General features: G+C 39.3%; 1 protein-coding gene across 1 annotated transcript in view; it reads right to left on the reverse strand.

Annotated features, from left to right (window-relative positions):
- Positions 1-796: 796 nt before the first annotated feature.
- The window catches only part of LOC128018538 (protein patched homolog 1-like), a 51,776-nt gene continuing 29,725 nt past the window's right edge, over positions 797-22,847 (reverse strand). The window contains exons 13-24 of the mRNA XM_052604106.1: positions 20,642-20,760; positions 18,189-18,663; positions 17,615-17,924; positions 16,050-16,192; positions 13,321-13,504; positions 11,172-11,452; positions 9,724-9,861; positions 9,422-9,564; positions 5,543-5,642; positions 4,603-4,893; positions 3,981-4,527; positions 797-3,204 (exon numbers count right to left, since the gene is read on the reverse strand). Of these exons, the coding sequence (XP_052460066.1) occupies positions 3,982-4,527; positions 4,603-4,893; positions 5,543-5,642; positions 9,422-9,564; positions 9,724-9,861; positions 11,172-11,452; positions 13,321-13,504; positions 16,050-16,192; positions 17,615-17,924; positions 18,189-18,663; positions 20,642-20,760 (2,730 nt within the window). The 3' untranslated portion in view covers positions 797-3,204; position 3,981. The remainder of the gene's footprint in view (positions 3,205-3,980; positions 4,528-4,602; positions 4,894-5,542; positions 5,643-9,421; positions 9,565-9,723; positions 9,862-11,171; positions 11,453-13,320; positions 13,505-16,049; positions 16,193-17,614; positions 17,925-18,188; positions 18,664-20,641; positions 20,761-22,847) is intronic.

Genomic DNA, 22,847 nt, shown 5'->3' on the forward strand with positions numbered 1-22,847 from the left:
AACTAAGTCCAGCAGCAAAGCACTATTTCTGATCCTAGATCACATCACATGATTAGAATGTCAGTCCGGATTGGCTCATGTACTGTAGGTTGTGTTCTCGTTGGCTCTAAAAGCACTTACACCAACAACAGCGCATTCAGAGAGCAAATCGCTGCAGTGTATCTGAGGTTATTGAAACAAGCTTGGCAACTCCAGCGTATTAATAATAAATGGCTGCCACCCATGCAGCAGAGTTGGAAGGGGGCAGCCTGAATCAGTTTCCATCACTCTGTTTTTAAGGCCATATGCCCCTTTTCATTACTTAGAGCACACCAGCTGTATTGTAACTACAACCAATTTCCTCACAGTCTATAAAACTGTCAATCAGAATCATACAAGAGAGCCGAGCGCAGAGTAGAGCATGGCTGCCTGAACGGGGGAGATTGAATTCGTAGCCAGATGTCAGCAAGTCAAAATCCTGTGCGAGATAATGTTGTTGGACTTTCATGACTTTAATGTAGAGTTCAGGCAAATTGATTAGGCTTTAAATGGAGCTGTTTGAAATGCACACAGGCTAGGTCAGGGAAATCACATAGCATAACCAACAGTGGATTGGACAGCTTGGTTAAATCAATCAGGTTTGTTAGTTTTAGGCCCATATATGCGGAAATTCCTAATGACTGGGCGCTATAGGTGATGAAAATAATGTTCAATGCAACAGCTGAGTCATGCAGGTCATAAGGTTACACTAAAGAAACATTCATGGGTAACTACAATTTGAAGAACCATTTATTAAAAGGTAAAGCACAGAGACAAATAAGTTATAATCTTTTTATTTGTTAGAATTCTATCAGTGTTTGAACATTATTATTTAGAGAGCTAGTACATTTGTTCTACTTTCATGGCTAGCTTTTCACAAAACCCAAGAACAGTCTTCAGATTGGACTCCCTGGCGTCTATATAACACTGTAACAGGGGAACTTTAGTTTTCCGTGAACAAGTTAGCAATGAAAGTGTGCATCTTAATGTCTTCTCAGTTATGTCCTCACAAAAACGGTAGCATTACATATAAACTCTTTAAAAATATACTTCTGTCAAATAACTTGACAACTACTATGTACACTACAAAAATAAATTTTCATATAAATAAATTATATGGCATACATTTATCTTTGTAACTGAAAACGACATACATCCAAACCAAAACAAGTCTGTAAAAAAGACAAAAACGGATTATTTTCCTTTTAAAATCCTCTAAGAGCTATGATGAGTCTGTAAGGTAAATGTCATATACTCTTTTTTTTTTCCTATTTAACATTAGTAAGCACTTTATACAGATCAAAATCCATTAATGTAACAGAGAAACTGTAATAATAGTGTTTTCCGACAGACGTAAAAATCCCTGCATTGTTAACAACTGGCATTATGACCAATATTGAACAAAACAACATCTTATTATACAAAAATATAAATATTGCAAAACAAATGTAAAAAAAATAATAGAATATATATATATATTTATATATACATATATATTTATATATATATATATATATATATATATATATAAACATTAGAATAGTTGCCAGCCATGATTTTCTCCCACTTCTGCCAATGTGACATGAAGGAGAACACAAACACAACAAACAAACAACACAGAACAACTCTCAAAGTCTTCGTCAAGATCAAACATCTGTTTGACAGGAAGTCAGTCTGGACGAGGGGGTCACAGCCAACACACAAACACACTCTTAAAGACACACACGCCAGCTTCAGAGCCACAGACGAGGGGGGGGGCTCCACAACCCTTGACCCTTAAAGCACTCGCATGCACCATTTGGCAGTTGAGGGGGACTTCCAATTAGTGTCACGGTGTTATGTTGTGGATTTTTATGAGCTGAGGTCAGTGCAGAGAACTGCTCTTGCTAAATTAGGGCCAGTAGTTGCGGTTTGTCATTGAGGAGTTCAACGAATCGACAAAAACCATCGACGTGACCAGCCATTGTGCGATGCACACCTTGAGAATGCTCATTAGCTTAGCTTATTAAAACAAACAAAAAAAAGACAATGAGTAAAAAAGGTTGCGCCACCAGAATCAGAGCCAATACTGTTGTAACAGTAATGTTTTAGCTTAAACCACTATTGAATGACAGGAAATAATGCCATAATGTAAAAAAGCTACAATGGAAACCCGAAATCACCGTCACGTTGCATTACTTTAGTAATGCAAAGTTGAAATCACGAGCAAATTCAAGGTGGCCACAAATGGCCGATTTACAGTAAATAACTGGAGTATGAAGGTACAAAAGACCAGAGAGAGTTCCAGTACAGAGGACGGGAGAACAGAGACACAGTCACCCAACAATCACTCCGTTTCCTTCTTCATTTCTGCGCAGCTAAATTCTCACGCATAGCGTGTTTCATTGTTAAACAGTATTTGTTTTTCCAACTACCACAGGTTTGTGATAAGCAAATAAACAATAAAAGCATAAACTCTATGCTTCAATATACACAAAACGCAAATCCACACACACGCTTAAACATCTGATGCTTGTCGACAAACAACAGGACATTAATGTGAACTTTTACACATCTAGCAAATGTCTGAAAACTTTTTTCCCTGAATGTGTCCTATGAAAGTGAATGTATCTGCAGTTTTGTACTGGTGTTTTAAACAGAAGTGTACCGTAAGTGCAATGCAAATCCATTTAACTGCCACAAAATCATTGAACATATTATGTTAGCTCACTTAGAGTTTGTTCTTGATAGTTAATATGCATCTAAGGGGTCTGACGGGAAGCTAAAATACTCATACATACATGCATACAACAACACATTTTCAAACTCTCACATGCACAGTTCTATAAAATTAGAGAAAATAATTGCATAGCATTATACAAACATTACAACAATATCATAAGCAGCAACGACCGTGTGCTGCAATGTTTGTCAAGAATGAAGTTTCCTTATGGCACAGATACACAAATGATGGGTGGGCACTGGGAACACACAAATTATAGCTACTCTCTTTCGTTATTTACATTTGTGTACACATAAATACTTATAGAAATATCTAACAAAAATACACCAGGGTTATACAGTAACAGAGTCAAGCACCGAAAAGGTGCTGCTGGTCAAAGTGTCCCCGCCATGCAGCACCATGTTTCTGCCTCGCTGGCAGACTGATGTCCCATCTTTGGCTGTTTGAGCTTCAACATCCAACTACTGTGAACACAAAGAAGTGAAGAAACAGGTAAAAATAGATTAATATTAATTAATAATAACAAAAGTAAATCCACATAACTGAATCAGACAGAAATGTATAATTAGCAATCGACTGTCTATTTGATTATATATTGATTTTTGAAATAAGTCTATTATACTCACAAAGGCTGCATATATTTGATCATAAAATACAAAAAAACAGTATTATTTAAAATAAAGGTTTTCTACTTTAATATATTTTAAAATGGTCTTTAGTGTCACATGATTCTAGAAATCATTCTTACATGCTGATTTGCTGCTCAAGAAACATTATCTTGAGTTGAAAACATCTGTGCTTCTTGGTGAGATGAGACTATAATGCATGAAGATATTAAGATACTATAAGCATTACCATCATGATTTTATTTTAATATGCTTTAAAATATTGGGCATTTTGAAAAGTGCTATACAAATAAAACTGACTTGACTTTATTTTTGGGGGGGGGGGGGGAATTTGATTCTTAAATAGAACAGTAATTTCAAAAGTAGCATTTATTTGGAATTTAATATTTTGTAACATTATCATTATAATGTCTTTATTGTCACTTTTGATCCATATAGTGCTTTTCTTTTTTTACACACAAAAATCTTATTAATCTCCAAACTTTTGATATACATATATATATATATATATATATATACACACAATTTGATTAAACATTAATTCATACATTATCAATACTGATATGGTTTAATATTATTATTAAAGCATTATTATAAGAAGCCCCTCTACTAACCTCAGCTGGAGGGTCTTGTGTGACAGACATTGGGAGGCTCGTATTCTAGATCCTGCAGTTCCACGCCCTCCGTTTTCGAGCTGTCGTTGCTCTTGTCAAAGGGCACGTGTGGGTCAGAGAAGTGAGGGTCAGTGTAGACATCTTCTGAAGTGTGATAGCTGTCTCTGGAGGGGTAGGCGGGGCTCTGGCCGGGCATCCCCGAATGAACGGCGACCGTCACCGAGGCCGAGGCTGTCACTGTTGTGATGGGCTGACAGTAGGCGGGGCCTGTGGATGGATGGGAAGGGTGATTGTAGGGGTTGTGGGAACGGGGGCGATGGGCTCCTGAGTGTTCCCGGTGGTTAGGGCCCGAACAGCCAACTGGCTCAGTAGCGGTTTCAAAAGCATCCATGCGTGGCCTGTGAGGGCGGGGCGGATGTCCGCTCCCAAAATCCCCCTTAGGGTCCCTGCTACAGTATCGCTTTGATGTTTGAGGTCCAGCATCCTGAGACCCGGGCAGATGGGTGGATCTGTAATGCTGCGGTGGTTGCTGCTGTCTAGAGTCCTCCTGTAGAAAACATTTGAACAATGTTAGATTTTTGTTTTTATGTCAAATTTATATTGATATAAATGTTTTACTCACTGAGTAAGGAGGAAACATTGGCAGTTCAACTTGACGACTGCCTTGTCGTCCCCCTGTGGCGATCCGCACATCTTCCAGTCTGGCTGATCGCCCCCTTTTGGGCTGGAGGTCATACTGCTGAAGTTCCTGGCTAATGCCGGACACAGTAGTGTTGGAACCATATTCTGAGTCTGAGGAGTCGGATCCTGCTCCAGGGGTCGTGTGGCTGGGTCGCACTGTGAAGCGGACCACCTGCGGGGGAGGCTCTGGAGAAGGGGTGGGCAGCCGGCTTCGTCCGTCTGCTGGAGATACCTGAATAATGTAATGGACATGAAAATCTAAATCTGAGAAGATGCAGATTTGCTACAGATTACATTAAACGGTGTTATTAAAACAGTTGTGTTCTATAATAATTGTGTTTAATAATTAAAAATAAAAAAAATTCAGAAGTAAAATTTCAAGTTTCTTGCAGTTGCCGATATTTATATGCCCAAACAGTTGGATGAAATACTCATAGCCTGTCATTTAAATCAATGATCATAATAACAGTATAGCAAACTACTTGCTAAAATGCATATAATTATTCGATGTAAACCAATATGTCTTAGGAAGATGATATTTAAATGTAAACATTTATCAGAAGCCTTCTGTATCATGTTTGATACTTACATTTTAACATGATTTTTCTAAAAACTAATGTATGGATTATCAAGTAAACCTAAATTTGTCAATCAGATGACAAAAGGCAGGTTTGTGTACAACAGTTTTTTTTTTAGCATAGTTTGAATCATGCTGATAATTTAGAGGTCTTAGAAATATTTGCGGCAAATAAGTCAAATGATGACAGCAAAGGTAAAATTTGAATTAGCAATATTGGCATCCCTAAATGTCACTCTTTCAGCTCTATGTATGGTATGTGAAAGTGTAATGCAGGATAACTTTATGGGAGCAATCCTCTTACCTCAGGATAAGGACCAAAGTAGGACAATAAGACTGGGAGCAGCACCAGTCCATTCAGGACCCCTAACACTGTCAGGATGGCCAAAACAGCGAAGAAATACCTGCAAATACACAGCAAAAAACACAGTCATTAGAATTAAAAAAGAACTTTAGTGCTCTGAATCAAGCACAGGGAAAAAGTCACTCAGCCAAATTCTAACAAACTTTCGCACACAAAAAGACTTTCGTCGGGTTTGGTTTGAAACTAAATTTACCTTGTGCCAGACAAAGTCTCCAAAGAGGTCTTTTAGAAAGCAGCACAGAGAAGCAGAGGACATAATTAGTTGGTTAATTCAAAGGCATGGAAAATAGGGAAGAAAAAAATAGTGTTTTTTTTCTTTTTCTAGGGTTGAGTGGAGTACAAGGAAACACAGGGAAAAGCAAAACGGGAAGGAATGTGGAGTACAGGCTTGCGAGAGAAGAGAGGCAGAGCTCAAAGACACAGGGGCCTCTCTCACTCTTTAAAAAAAGAACGCAGAAGCAAACAAATGAAGTGAATAGTATAGAATTTAAACAATTTAGTCTAGAAGCAAAAGAGGAGAGGAAAGACTACAGGCCCCTCTTGCCTGGCCTCAAGCACATTCACTTTTCCCTCTCTTTCTCCCTCTATCACTCTTTCTATACTAAGCCCCTGTGAAATTTCCCTGCCTTTCACAATCCCCTACTCTAATTAAATCTCTAGAGTATCAGGTAAGACCCCCCAATCTCCTCGACAAATCCCTCCCTTCTGTCCTCCTTCACTCCCTCGCTCTTCTTCATTATGGCCAGCTTTCCATCCTTCCCTTCTCCAGCAATGCATCTGTGTGCCATCCTGTACCTCAAAGAAATGCAGGAACAAGAGGACTATTTTATTTTTTTTACACTTTATATTTACTACTTTATGTACAAAGATAATGCCATTTTTTTAAATATTACATAAAAGACAATACCTATTATTTAATATTAATTAATGGGGAAACACTAGAGATTCTATGCAATGCAAACAATTATTGAATTAATTTGTTTCCTTATTTTCCAGTCAAATATCCAAATTAACTTGAGCTCAACTGGGCCTATTCTTCATAAAACATTGAATTATATTGTATATATATATAAACAGTTTAATAATATATTTGATCTAAAAATTAAATAAATATCTAAAAATAACATATACAAATATACAATTTCTCATGTATTTTATGAAAACAACTCTTACTATCTTATATATTTTGCTTATCAAGTAAATTTATCTTCTTAACTTAATTCTTTACTTAAACTGGGATGAATATGTGAATGCATGTGTGGGAGAGATATATAAGTATATTATATGGGTATATTAGGAAACACCCACCAGCTGGTATGCAGCACAGCTGTGGCTCAGAGAAAACTCACAGAAACATTTATAACTGATGCTGCTCTTTTTTAGGCCTCCCTGGGTTTGCAAGCAGCTCTTTAGACTCAAACAATGTCCTGTAATGGCCGCACAAGGTGGGCTTCTCTCTGAGAAACACAGACCTGGGTGTCTCTCTAGGAATGCTTACTTTATTTATGCCCTTCGGGAGGTTTTGTAGGTCTGGTTCAAAGGAAGAGCTACCACAGTGTTTAACCAAGCAGACACCACTTGTTTAGGATGAGAGTGGAGAGAGAAGCCAGCCTGGTATTACTTAGACTTACGTTAGAAAAAAAGTTTGAATCTTTAGTCTTGTCTGTATTTCATCAAGCAAGTCTCCTTGAAACGCACTTTTTGGTTTGCCTTTGGTTCTTGCTCTACCACACGGAAGGCAGAACTCAAATCAAACAGATCAATAGCTACAAATCAACAGACTTTTGAAAAATGAACATTGACTTGGTTGAACTGTTCTGAGAGTCACCGGATCCAAACTAAATGTTCGTATTGATGAGTGATTTACACTGGTGTGCTTTTCCAAGGATAAAAACGATTCCTTCAGATTGGCTGAAGCAACGAAAGAGTTTTATGTTCGTCAGCTTTAACATCTACAGCGTCGCATGAAGCATCCTTGAACCAAGAGCCGTTCACGAAAGCCACTTCTCTCTAAAGAAACCTCACGAGCAACCCGTCCGATCTGTTTGGACTCAAAACATTAGCAGACCTGACAGAGCAAAGTCAGGGAAACATTATTCCTGCAAGGCTATAAAAATACAGCCAGCATTTTAGTTTTTTTCCATATCTTCGGAGGCCAGGGGGTTTTATTTGATGAAAAAACAGTAGTTGTGTTTCAATGGAAGCCCGTGAGAGGGACTGGGGCCCAGTGTGGTCTGCGGCGAGAGTGTGTGTGATCACTCTAAACTTGTGTGTGCATTATTTTTCTGGCATGCTGCTTTAGATTCAGAGTGATTTGAGGGTGGAGGGCCATGGTTGTTTTCCAGTCCTCTAATAAGAATGAACTACTGCAGACATTTGTTCTTTCCCTCCTGTAGAAACAGATGAGATACTTACCACTCAAACACCCATGACTCAGTTTGATGCGTTTAATTAGAAATTTAGCACAACGATAGTCTCGATAAATTACCATGTGTAATTTGACTCATTTGTGCACAGGAAGGACATAAAACAAAGCCATTGCAAAGTTATTCTCTAAGTAGCAGTGTGTGTCACTCCTCATTTCAATAACCCCCAGACCCTCTCTGCACTCAACTTGTAAATGTCTTTGCAGGGCTGTTGAAAATAAAAAGATTACAGAAAAACAGGAGAGCCTCAAACTACTGTCTGACAGACAGGGAAGATATGCGCTTGTTGAACTTGAAGGGAGGTTGGTTAGGACTGAGAAGTGAGTTAGGAAAACATTTATACTGCGTCCTAACCAGGTGTGATGAGACAAAAGCAACACATGTTAAAAGAAGGGCTGCCCTTGACTAAAGATTTTTCTAGTCGACTAGTAAGTCATTCACTCATCAATTAGCAGACTTAGCACACATTTATATTAATAAAAGTGACGTGACAGACATACAGCCAAGTATGGTAACCCATACTCAGAATTCGTGTCTTCTTTTAACCCATCCATAGTGCACACACACAGCAGTGAACACACACACACACACGCACACACTGTGAACACACACCCGGAGCAGTGGGCATCCCATTTATGAACAAAAAGTTCATAAAAACATCATAAAAGAAATTCATATGAATCGATTGGTTTAATTCAAGTCTTCTGAAATGGAAAGTACTGATCAAAACACATGAATACAGCCTTTCATATTTGGTAAATGAAAGTTTAGCTGTGCTTGCGTGATGCAAAACAACAAATCTTAGTGTTTTTTGTATGTCAAGCAAGCACAACTGAACTTTTGTTTTAGCATATTTGATGTGCTCTATTTATGTGCTGTTATGATCTCTTTATGAACTTTTTGAAGCATCAACGTTTTGGTTACAAATACTTTCAAGTGAGGGGCAGAAATAGCTCAGGTTGCGTTTAAAATATATCTTCATTTGTGTTTAGAAGTCTTATATTTTGGAATAACACAAGGATAAGTAAATGATGTCAGAATTTACATTTTTGGGTAAACTATACCTTTTAAATATTTTTGGATTAACCAAAATTTTACCATTGTTTTCAGAGTGGACAGAAAATTAGCTTGTCACTGAAATTGTCACATCATGCATCGTTAGGATACAATATTGAGGAAAAATATTCTGTAAGATCAGTTATTGTGTACTAACATTGTTAGAAAATAAAAATGACAGTATATCTGAGAAGCGTTACCTCAAAAGAGATAAAAAAAACTACTATCAAAGGACAGACCATGAACCTGATTAACACAGCTATCACCGTCTTAAAGTACAATTTCCTACAATCTATGAGACAGAAGGTGGTACAAAATACAAGTCTGCTATCTTTACCTGACTATGAAGTCAAACTCTGACCCCGCCAGCATCAAGACTCCTAGCAGGGTGGAAAACGCTCCATCCAGCACTGGGGCAAACATGTACTCAAGTGCTAGAACGGCTCGCTTGTTCCTGTCCCCGATGGCTGTGAGGAACGCCTGTGAGGAAAAAACAGCAAATATGATTAATATAAATCACTCAGACGAGTAATCATCACAATGAGTGAACTAGCTACATATATTCACAATTGAAAAGATTAAAAGGGTGCAATTACCAGAAAAAATCCCCAAAATTTTTTTACTAGCACATGAACTCACCAGTGCCACATGGACGGTGAACTCCACACCGATGCCAACAGAAGCGATGAGGATGACGACAGGGACAGCGCTGAGCTTGATGCCGATCAATCCCATCATGCCAAACAGCTCCACCGTCATCAAAGACAGCACCAAGACCTGAGAGAGAAGACCGGCTAACATAAATCCATCATCTTGGTTCATTCCTTAAACACGAGGAGCTGTACTTTACATAGATTAAAGTAAAGTACAGCTGGGGTTAGATGGGTTAGCCAAGATAAAGCGCTGAGGAATGTGGGAAAATATCTGCTCCTCAGAAGGGCCCGTTTGCGACGCTTTCATATGGAGCTGAACTCGAGCTATGAACTGGTGAAGTAAATGCCATAATCAGCTGATGATTCTTGGGTTACTGGGGGGCCTATCTGCCTTTGAAGAGGGATGAAGAGGACAGAAAGAGGGCCAACGGAGGGGAGTTTGGGGGCTGGAAGGGCTGGCAAATGAAAGGGGGGTTGAGCAAGGCGGAAGTGTGGACGTATGGAGCTTAAAGGGGCCATCGGTGGTCTGGGACAAAAGCACAAATGTAAAAGCTGAAGCAGGGCTATAACTTTCCCTTTCAAGTGTCCAGTAAAGCAAAAGGATGAAACCACAATCCTGTCAGACAGAGTTAGATCAGTCAGATGGCTTAAACACTGCCCCTAATAAAACAGCAACCACTAGAAAGCAGAGACAGAGTGTGGGAAAGGAAGTTAGGCCTCACGAATGATATAAATGATACATACACACTCATTTAAGCAGGTCTGTTTTATATGTGGAGTGATATAGTTGGTATGGTAACCCCTCGTTTCCCCATTTATTTTAGAGAAATGTCTCAAAATGCCTCATGTAGACTAAACAAACTGGCTCTGACAGAATAAAATAAACCCAAAGCGCAGGGCTGTAAAAACACAGCTTCTCTTCAGCTATTCCTGCCTGCCCTCCCGTCTTGCTCCAAATTCTGCACTCTCAATTATTTCTTAATAATTATGCTTGTTTCCATCTTAGTGTAAACCAAAATCGTATAGAGAGAAAGTCTGTGATAAAGATATAGAGAAAGCGAGAATATAGAGAGCAATGTGTGCAATACTGAGTTGTAAAGGTGCAATTAACCAAGTCCTGTAAAATACACCAAAATAAAATACATGGCACACTATTTTCATTACTTTTATGCCAAATTTACTTACATGGCGTCTGATTATGAAATTCTCAAAACCCCCAAAATAACAATAACCCATTTAGCCTCCAACTAAAAAAATAACAAATAATTGCACTGGATATTTAAGAGCATAAAAGACTTCATAGAAATGTTCTGTTTCATGCAAAAATTCAGACTTGGTTTGTACAGGCCTTGAATGTGCATATACGGAAACAGCAAAGTTTGTGATGGATGTGCGTGCACACAAAGCCAAGACACATCTTAAGGAGAAACTCACAATGATTCCCGCAGTCCAAGGGTTGAGCAGGAAGACGGCACACACCAGGAAGGTGCAGGCCAGCACGACGCTGATGGACAGCAGGAGCCAATGGCGCAGGCCTACATACTGCTCCCAGAAGAGGAAGGGGTAGCCGTTGGGGTAGCTGGGCAGGCCCTGGCGGCTGTAGTTGCTGCAGATGGAGCGGACACTCTTGATGGCCTCCACGAACTGTGGCGTCTCGCGAAGCCCGTTGAGGTAGAAGGGAAACTGTGCATATTCGATTGGCTCAGCGGCAGGAACTGCAGAAGATTAATGCAAAGATGGCCATAGAAATGAGATTATCATTAGTAAATTTGCCCCCATTTATGATATCCTACAAAATGAAAAGCAAGTAAATGTAATTTATTATAAAATATTTAGATATTATAAATGGATTGAATTGAAACATTCAAATGAAATTTTACAAACAATTCAGAAACACCTTAAAGTTTAAATGCACCTTAATATCAGTCAGCTGGGTGAATTTTTACTAAATAAATAATTTACCAAATGAAAAGAAAATGAAAAAAATCAAACAAGCTGAAGTACTTTTCATTTCTAAAGAATTTGAGTTTATTATACAAAGCCCTATTGTCAATTTTCAGAATAACTACATATATAAATAACAATGTAGTGAAATATATTGTTACCGTGAAATAAAATGAGTCGTACCTTGAAACTGAATTTTGGTCATACCGCCCACCCCTAGACTGCACTTATTAAACATGTCAATTTCTTTTCTGCCCCAGGAAGAAAAGGAGGCTAAATTACCAGCTATCAAATCTCAACATGCAGCCGAGTGTCAATCCTGACTGTGATCGGCTGTAATTATGCTGTCAAAAATCTGCGCTGAAATATCTCCCTGCTCCTCTCCGGAACGAACACACACGCACAGACGGACGACTATCAAGCGCTTGAGCAATGCCAAATTCATGCTGACAGTTATTATCACCTGTCATCAAAGCTTGGGTGCACTGCAGGGCTTTCAGCAGCAGGCCTGGAATAACTCATCACTCCGACTACTGGACTTGGGATAAGCGGCAGTCTTAAAACCACAAATAAAATCAGAAGAATGTGACCCAGAATGACTAGCGCTCCGGAGGTGTGTGTGAGAGCGTCTGTGAAGGGCGTGTGGCTGGAAGGGAGAGAATATCTGAGTGTGTGTTCCAGCGCCTGAAGGGGTCAAGCAGGACCACTTGCTAAACATGCTTTTGCCCCGTTATAATCTCCACTATAAATTTCCATCAGGACGGGAGTTGGATGTCTGCCAGCCTGCTGCTGTGAGCCGGAGAGGCCGTTTCAGCTTGTTATCCAGTCACATTTCCCCCCCGAGCGCCCACTGTGTACTGCACACGCACAATATACACAATATACACCCACTGTCGCTGTTAGCTTTAAAAATACGACTACAAATTGAATAAACCCAGTTTCGCTGTCTGAACTTCGTAAATGACACACAAGTCATTCAGTTTTGGAAAATCTCAGTTGGCTAGCATCAACCGAATGTCAAACTTCATATTAAGAAAGTTAACAGAATAGTCTTTCACATTCAGTCATACACTCCCAGTGTTTAAAATGTATTTATTTATTTTAAACATGGACTGATGAATTGTTTCTGATGAATTATTTTATATTTATAACATACAATTATAATCAAAAACATCATAAAAACAAACAAGTTAATGCATTAAAATAAAAAAAATAAATAAAAAAATGGCTGATGCCACCTTGATGTCTTGATAAATCTGTCATATATTTTATTATTTAATGTCCTGTTTTAATCTGAAATACGTAACATTACAGACGTAAAATGCTTTGTAAATGCCATTACATGCTGACATCATCGCTTAATGCACAAAAAATGTATATCCTACCAAATAAGGCCTAAATACATGAAAATTCTCCAAATTACAGCAAGTTTATTCACAGGTTTAGGATGTCTAAACTTCATAACCACCAGTGCAAACCAAGCGTAACCAAACCAATGAATGCATTAATCCCCTCTGCTGCTATCTGGAATGAAACTGATGTGCTCACAACACAAAGGAGCTAAAGATAACAGGACACGGTCAAAAATGTAGCATATTGCATTGAGGACTTGGTGACAGATGAACCAGGAAGTACTCACTGTTGAGTCTGCTGACAGGAATGGAGTCTGTCCTGTCATGGAGCCACTCAGGAGGGTGCGGGCGAATGCTGGCCTGGGATGCAGCGTAAGCCACTGGGTCGTTGCTCACCCAGGCAGTTAAATAAATGTAAAAGGCATTTGGGTTGATGATTCCATCGGCGCTCACCAAACGCTGCCTAGTTAGCTGGTGATAAAAAGAAAATGGAGAATTAGAAACTGCTCAAACAATACGGCTCGTTTGCTAAAATGAATAAGTATGTACACCAATGTTTATACACTATATAAGGGAGTATTGTGAATGCCCACTAGCACTGCAGTAATGTCTCAATGCTTCACTTCTTGCCAAGCACTTAGCTAGCTGCCTCCTGTGAAGGCAAAGTCGTTACGGCATCACACTCAATGCCATACATGCTCCTCGAGAAAATAAATCTGGTCTCCCAGTCAGGAGTTGAGGGTCACTGTGTGTGTGTGTGTGTGTGTTTGGGGTGGGGTGAGGGGTAGAAATGAGAGTGAGTGAGAGAAAAATAGCTTGAGTTAGTGTAACAATAAAAAAATTGGCCAGAGTCCCTGAGCGCGTCTGTGTGCAGTTAACCTTGCTGTTAACACTGGAGGAAATGCCACCCAGCAAATGGAGGCGAGCTATAAAAATAACACAACATCTGTACAAATGTTGCAAACACTCGCTTCTCCAGACCCCTACAGATACCCACAATGCCCGGCGCCACATACGGCTTCTGCCATTAAGGCAATATAGGGTTTTAGATAGTAAAATGACTTGAAATAACACAATATCCAAAGATCCTGAACTATGAACTATAAAACCATGTACTGGTTTTCATTGTAACCATAAAACAATATCAGAAAATTATAAGATGTTAAACTATTGCTTTTCAATAAAAAAGAAAAGATAAATACATAAAATTAGTAGATAAGGACAAAAAACAAGACATTTAACTTTATAATAAAAAATAAAAATAGATGTTTAACTGTATTCGTTTTCTATGTAATATATTTCAATAATAATAAATAATTATTTTATTGTCAGATGTGGGGAAAAAATGAAAGTCCTCCAAAGCCGTATGACTTTGATGGTGACCAGAATGAGAGAGGCAGCATGTGATTCCCGTCTCTGTATCCAGTGAAAGGGGACATGGCAGCAATTCCAAGAGAAGGGCATAAGCGAGAGACAGGAGGAAAAAAAAAGCGGACTTGGATTCCAAAGATCTGGATTGCATTAAGCAGCAGGATGCGCAACAACTGTATGTCTTCAAGCTGTCACGGGAAGCACACAGTGCGAAGCAGGCGGCCTCCTGGCTCACTGCCGCCCCTCTTCCCTCACAGGCAGAGGAAATGACATCACAGGGCCGCACACCAACACAGATCGGCTGGCTTTTCTTTTCCATTCTACTGGCAATGGTTCAGCACAATAATGACCACTTGAAAACAACAAAAATGCTAATAATTTCTGTCCTTATGTGTGCATTGCCAATTACCCGGAAAGACGACACACTCTCAAACACACGCAATCTCTCACAGCCGTCTGCTCCACTCCTCCTCACCCTCCAGCACCTCTGGCATGTGGTATGCTTTATATTTTTCGTATTTTTGCTCTCCTCTTGCCTGACATTTCATGCTGAGTAGCAACTGGAAACTGTTAATGTGTTAACCTGTTGAGATTTTTCGTCAGTGTGACGTGTGTCTGTGTGTGTGCAGGGGTTTCTTCTTGACAAGACCCCTCTGTACAAGTCCTGAAAAAGTTGTATATGCTGAGCTTTAGGCCTGCAGCAAGAAAGTGGAACAAATGGTTTAAATGCAGACTTAATTGCTTTTTCAGAAGCAAGTTGCGGCCCCATTGAGAGCTTTAAATTCCTGTGCTTGGTAAAGCAATCATAGAGAGAAAGAGAGAGAGAATGAGGACAGACATAGATGGACATTATAACATGGTTATAAACCCTGACACCGATGCTAAAGACATATTTACCCAAGCACCCTTCAGTCATCGCCACACACAACCAGAGATTGCCATAAACTTGTTGATCATGTATGTGAACCACGGAGGAACAGCAAAGGTCAGGATCTATTATTATTATCAAAATAATATCCAAATGAATATAACATTAATAAATAAATACTAATGTAATAATATCTCACACTCATAATTTAGTCATTATTATTAGTAGTAGAATCAAAAATAAATTATAATATAAAAATGACAATAACTTAAAAAAAAATCTTAATAAATATTAATGAAATATTACACAATAATAATTAAGAAGCCATTATTGTTATTATTATCATCAACAATTATATAATAGATATAAAAATAACATTCTTTTTAAAGATTTTGTGTCAAAAAACGTTTACGTAGCATTACTGGGTGAAAATATTCAGTAACAGAATATACAGTTGTGCAGTCGTGGCCTCGTGGTTAGAGAGTAGGACTTGTAACCCAAAGGTCGCAGGTTCGAGTCTCAGGTAGGTAGGGGAGTGAATAAACAGCGCTCTCTTCCACCCTCAATACAACGATTGAGGTGAGAACCTTTTGGCCGCAACAAAAATGACTGCCCACTGCTCCAGGTGTGTGTGCACTTGGATGGGTTAAATGCAGAGCACAGATTCCGAGTATGGGACACCATACTTCGCCAAGTCACTTTCACAGATTCGATCTATAAAAACTGGAGTTGCATTGAAATATATGTGATCCTACTCATGTCTAGTTGGTTTCTTACCAGGTTCATGTTGACTGGCTTTTCTCTGCGGCCGGTCTGCACCAGGAGTTTGTAGGCCAAGATGCCATCATCAGAGCCATTCCTGTAGTTCCCCTGAGTGATCCTACCAGTCTGCCAATCCTTATCGAAGGCCTCCTGCAGACCTGTCCAGAAACACAAATTATTTTGAGGATCTTGTTCAGTATATACATAAACCATGTTAACTTCTCCTCTCAGTCCTTGCTCAGCTCCACCTCTCTCCCCTCAACACCAGTGGTCCGATTCCTTCACATTGCTCTCTCTCTCTCCCTCTTCCTCACTGTCTGTGACCAATTTGTCGAGCCATTTCAAACCACAATATTAAAGACAGCTCTCCACCCTCTCTGGAGCAGCCTTTACTGAAGCCTTTACGCACATACATACACAAAGTGAACGCACACATAGATTTGCTGCCCCTGCACTGAAAAATAAAACATGTGGTCCACTGAGAGTGCTGAAAGGATTAAATAAAGAAAGTGATTGGAAAACACCAATGATGTTTGAGGTTCTGGTTGGCTGAGCTTAAAGCGACAAAGCAAGTCTGTACATGCCACCCAAACTCCATCTGGACAGAAGCCGTTTGGAGACAAGGAATGCCTTTTTAAAAGAGGAGCTGTGAGAGAGAAAGTGGGCAAAACAAGGTTTGCTTTTGAATATGGCCCGTCTGGGATTAGATACGGCATTCTGAAAGAAGCCTCTGTCGAGGAGGCCACAAGGGAAAAGATGTTGCAGGGACATGCCCTGTATCTCCCAATCTTGTTTTTGTTGTTTTTTTCCACTCTCACCTCAACTGTATTTCTTTTGTCCCCAGACTGTTTCGGTCTTTCTTTTTTCCATATTTACACTCTCTGTTTTTAATCTCTCCATTTAAGACTCACTCTCGGCTCATAATCCGTCTTAAGACATTAAATGTGTTACAGATTTGGAGGTTTAGAAGCGTGAGTGATGTTTGTGAGAAACAGATGATCTGATGGTGGTAAAATTGAGGTAAAACTTGTCTCCAACAAAGCAAGGCACTGTCTGGAAATCAAAACAGTCTGTAAAAATGAAGCATTTTGTACAACTCAATGCTTTTGGATAAAATGTTATTATGTATTGGCAAAAGAGCTATTGGGATTTTTGTAGCTGTTTTTAAAATAAGACACTTATTCTTTTTAATTTATTGAACTTTCTTTTGATTTATTTGATCAAATATACAGTAAAAACCATAATATAGTGAAACATTATTAGAATTTACAATGTTTTTTTATTTTAATACATATTAAAATGTAGTTTATTCCTGTGATGGCAAAGTTGAATAGTTAATTAATTTTTTTTTTTTTTTTTTTTTTTCATTCTACATTTGGCGTGATAGTCTTGTGGGCAGCACGTTGACATATAGCACCTTTGTGCTTCAGGTGTCCCGAGTTCGATCCCAGCTTGTGGACCAAAATAGGAGCTACAATCAATATGACCAGACCTTCTGCAGTTTAGTTAAAGGCTTGGCCCTTGGGTTTGTCCTCCACCAATTGGTCTGGACTGATTGATTGAACATCTGAGCGTATTACCTTGCAGCCAGTCTCTGAAGTAATGCAGCCACATGTGTGGGAGCTGGCCGTTGTCCTCCCGCAGGACGTACTTCACAGTGCTGAAGCGTTGGTGCAGCTCATAGAGCTGAGGCTGGATCTGTGCATAGTCAGCTTTCTGGGTCACCACGTACATGTTGTAGAAGGAAAAGTAGCGGAATTGGGCACGGATGAAGTCGTATTCGCCCGTCTCTCGTGGCACAATGTCAGTCAGCTCTAAACCATCCCGGACACATGTTGTGCCATACAGACTGACCCCGAGCAGTGCCAAAAAGAGAAAAATCACCACCACCTTATAGAAACACACACAAAAAGACAGATATGAGTCAGGGTTTGGCTACATCTGAAGTTACTGCTGTTTTAGCATCTTATGACAAAGTTCTGCCCTGTTTGAGGTGTTTGTGGTTTTCCGAAGGCTTTGACTCACAAAATGACACAGCTAAAAAGGATACACTGGTGCTCATTAACTGCCAGGAGATTAGCTCATCACTGGAATACGAAATCCCACTTCCAATTGGACAATGTGTAAAGTTGCAAAACAAAATTTTATCCTCACCTTTGTTGTAGGCTGCAGCAAAAATGGCGCATAGTGCTTCTCAGCAAACGATGCAAATGTCCATCGTGAGCATGGCGGCTCCAGACAGCGTAAACTCGACTCCCCGAATTGAGATAGCAAGTCTCGTGTGGAGCTTGCACCGTCGGGACTCTGGTTTGATGCGGTATCAGAAGTCAGTCCTGGCCCTGCACTGCTGCTGTTGTTGTGGTTATTGTTGTTGTTGTGGTTGGGGTTGGGATTGGGGGCGTAGGGTTGAACGGAGATATGAGAACGGGGCTCGGCCGTGGTGTAGTAGGCCTGTGTTCTGGGGTCGTACTCTGTGCGCAGCTGTACGGTGGACTGCATGGTGATTTGGGTGTGCTGGGCAAAGCTGCGACTGCTGTAGGAGGGTGGAGGGCTGTAGCGGCTGGATTCAGCAGAGGAGTCAGCGTACGCCGCCTGCGGCTCCAACTGGATTACCCGGTTAGCGCAAGGACTAAAGGAAAGCAAGAGAAAGAGCATTTCAGTAAAACAAAAGCACCATGTAACAGTCGATTATGTGTGGAATTACCTGCAATATCAATTTATATCGCAACAACACAGGAAATGATCCAGAGGAGCTGGAAAAAGTTGGTATGTATAGGCGATTATTTACCACAAAAGATGTAAAAATAAATAAATAATGATATGCGAGATGTAGGCGAGATGGTCAGTTGTGAGCCGTCCCAATTTGCCTAGTTACTTTATGCACAAAAAAGATGAACTTGCTATGTGAAGAAATTAGATACTTCTGAGTGTCAAAGGAGATTATGCATGTTGGGACATACTATAACGTCATAATTTTGTCTTCAACAGTTAACATGCATTCTGTTGTCGTAAACTAGCCTGTCAGTCATTTTGTCATTTACACTGCATATTTCAGTTTATTTATGAAGAAGCAGCACAATGACTGCCAGTCGTGGGTCATTCTTACAATGAACTCTCCTCACGTCTTTGCATAATAAAGCATTTCAAAGTTTATGGACTAATGTATCTTTATAAAAGTTTACAATGTTGTTGCAGATGAAATCTCATTATATCAGATTACGTACTGGTTCTTAATAGTTCCTTTTATTCCTGTCTGAATTCTTGGCCAGCATTAGATGCAGATGCAGCATTAAAAAAATTAATCCAGCATACTGGACAAGGATTATTTTACCCCTCATTTGCATGTGCCATGCATTTTTATTATTATCATATTATCATGCTCTTAGCTTAGCAACATACTAACATCAGCCTCTACTGAAATCATGTGAAAGTTGAGTTTCCTGTGCGGGGCGCCGTTTGCGGCTCTAAGTCAGTGACGGTTAGCATGCTTCCTAGGTTTTGTAACAGAGCTAGTCTCTTTTCCATGATTTTTAACTGGATGGAGAGTTAGTGAGTGAGTTTGTGAACGTCCGTTAGATGTGGCAACTCGTTACTCTTGAGCGCTCATGCAAATGAGTGTAAATACAACCGCAATCAGCTTTCCAGTCGAGAGCAGTTACAGCTGAGAAGCGAGTGAGTGTCAGTGACTAGAAAGCAAACGTTTCAACCATGGTGAAAGTTTAGGCTTCAGGTTTAATTTCCTGCAAGAGTTTGGAGGTATGACTAAGAAGGTAAAGTATGTGCCTATAGCCCACTTGCTTTCTATTGCTCTCTCTCATCAGACACCAAGAATGTTGCAGCAAGCGGGAGAGGCAACAGCATGTCTTATTTGAGGGCCCGGGGCCTCAGACAGAGATAAACATCAACACACACACATATGCACATAAAGTATAGATGTTAGGGCAGGTTGATTCTTAATTGAGATGTTTATACTGCACTCAGTATCATAACAGGCTGTTGTATATATGATCCGAATTAATTTGTTTGGAAAGATCACAAAATCATATCTCACCCTGACCTCAGAGAAAGATGGATACTTGTATGGCAGTGGGAGTGTGTACAGTACATTGCGTAAGTAGCACAACTACTATTTTAACATTGATAATATAAAGAAATGTTTCTTGCGCAGCAAATCAGCATATTATACTTATTTCTGAAGGATCATGTGACTCTGAGGACTGGAGTAATGGCTGCTGAAAATTCAGCTGTGCATCACAGGAATACATTAAAACAAAACATGTATTTTAAATAGTACTAATATTTCACAATATTATTGTTTTACTATTATTATTCTACTATTATTCTTTTCAAAAAAATTTAAAAATCGTTACTTTTTAACTTAACTTTTGAACAGTAGTGTTTGTATTATTAATGGTTTTTTTTTAAATACTTAAGGGACAAAAACATCCCCATAAGGACATTTGAGGACTTCAATGTAAAAATGGTTAATAAATTAATTAAATCATGCTTTTCTTCAAAAAAAATTCCCAAATTTGTACCAGAAATGTTCCACCCCTTTGCAACATATTTATGATACATCTTCTTTTAGCCAGTTAAATGTGTGCTACCTGACAAAGCAGCAGAAAATGTCGAAGCGGCGGTCCTCACGGCGGTACAGATCCATGCTGAGGATGGCAGGAAAGATGAGCAGCACCATAGCGAAGTTAAAAACCACGACCACTGCCGCCTGAGAGAGAAAATGAAGATGTCAAGCACATATTCACACACATACATTGACAACCACACATCTGCAGAAGGTCTATGCCAAAACCGCAATGATCCCAACAAATTCAATTTTAGACCATTATCTTCTTCAGAAGAGACGAATGACAAACAAATAAAAAACACAACTCTTGCCATTCCAAAATTAAACTTGGGCTCATCCACTTTAGGTGAAGCCCACCTAAATTTCCAAATGTTAATCACATTGATATCGAATTCATAATTCAATCAACACCCTTACATATGAAAAACTGGGGAAAAAAAAAAAAATGTTTAGAGTTCAGCTAGATTCTGTTCAGCTAGCTCTCTTGACCTTGGGAAACAGCCACTTTCTTTCAGAGCCTATATATCACAAGCTCACTAAAAAGACTTCACCGAGCCAAAAGCTGCTAAATAGTGTGGAGAAAGAAAACGAGTGATTTGAAACATTTCACTCTGATTTATTTGGTTTAAGCTTGCAGAATATCTAATGTTAGAAGAGTAACTGGAAAAAAAGTGATGTGACGATGAAAGCCAGAAACTGAGGAAGACAGAGGGAGAGGGCAGATTGGAGCATGCCTGCCCTAGTTAGGGTGTATTTTTTATGGGTGGTGGTTTGAACAATGTCAGACTGCCAGACCACCCAGAGAGCAGCTCAACCTGACAGAGCCGAGACACAATGAGAGACACTCATGTATAGAAAGCAACTCCAAAAAGTATTTGGACACTTTGTCCACGCTTAAAAAGTGTGAATGTCACTGCATTAGACAGCACAATATCAAATCTTTCAACCCATAACAGGATTAAAACGGAGAAATAGCACCAACCTGAAATAGTAATCACAACCTAGGGCTGGGCGATATATCTAACGATATGATCCTGCACATCTACACAAGCTACGCAATATCGCGTTTGTTATCGCCTTTGATGAATACGCAATATGAACGCAATATTGCGTAGTTTGTCAGTGATCTACGGCTCTGTCTATTAAATGCCGCTCCATTTGAAAGCAGGTGATGGCAATTTAGCGGTTATCACGGAACCAGATTTTCTGACTAGATATATCGCCCGGCCCTATCACAACCCATTTACTTCTGTAATGTAAATTAAAAATAAATAAATAAAAATGTAATGTTATCGAAGTGGGTAATTTACTATATTTAAATTAAGACAAACTTTTTTTTCTTTGGGAATAATGAGCACCAACTATGTTACACTGCAATTTAAAAATGATATGTTACACCACCGTTACACAGTTTTTTTTTTAAGGATTATTTGATGAATAGCAATTTTAAAAGAACAGCATTTCTTTGAAATTGAATATATATGTAACACAATAAATGTCTTCCATGTCAATTTAATGCATCCTTGAATGAATTCAAGTATTCTTTTATTTAAAACAATCTTAATGTCCCCAAACTTTTGAAAGTTAGAATAAATTAGTAAGTTTGACTATTTATTTTGTCCTGCAACTTTAATATTTGAGGTACTTTAAATAGCAGGCAATGTCATTTTTAAGCATTTTCCTCAAATTGGAGAGGCTGAGGCAAAAATAATTGACAAAAGCTTAAGTAAACAATCTTTGGACACAAATGTTAAAGTAAACACAACTATACACAACAGCTGGAGTAAACACATTTGGACACTAAAGCTGAAAACAGACACTGTTATAGCAAAAAATAACACCGTTTACAAAAGTAGTATCTCTTCGCTGTGTGTGTGTGTGTGTGTGCATGTGTTCTCAGCGGTTTTGAAGATGAGTGTTTTCAGGCACTATTGAACAGGTGCCAGTTGGAGTGCGCTGCGGCGAAAAACAGCGAGTGTGTCTGACAGATGTGTGTGAGACATCAATCCACACATCCTAATACTAGATCTACAACGCTGTACAAGTGCATGTTTAGGCGTGAGCCACATCTTGCGTGTGGTCGGCAGGCTCATCCCGGACATCATTTTTCTGAAAATATGCAATCATCAAACAGACACAAACACTATACACTTGCAGTTCTGCTTTTAGGATCAAAGCGTCCTGCAAAAGTGGAGGTATCTGTAGGTTTAAGCTGAGATTTGAGTGAA

This window comes from Carassius gibelio, chromosome A8, assembly GCF_023724105.1.
Source record: "Carassius gibelio isolate Cgi1373 ecotype wild population from Czech Republic chromosome A8, carGib1.2-hapl.c, whole genome shotgun sequence".
NCBI classification, from domain to species: Eukaryota; Metazoa; Chordata; class Actinopteri; order Cypriniformes; family Cyprinidae; genus Carassius; species Carassius gibelio.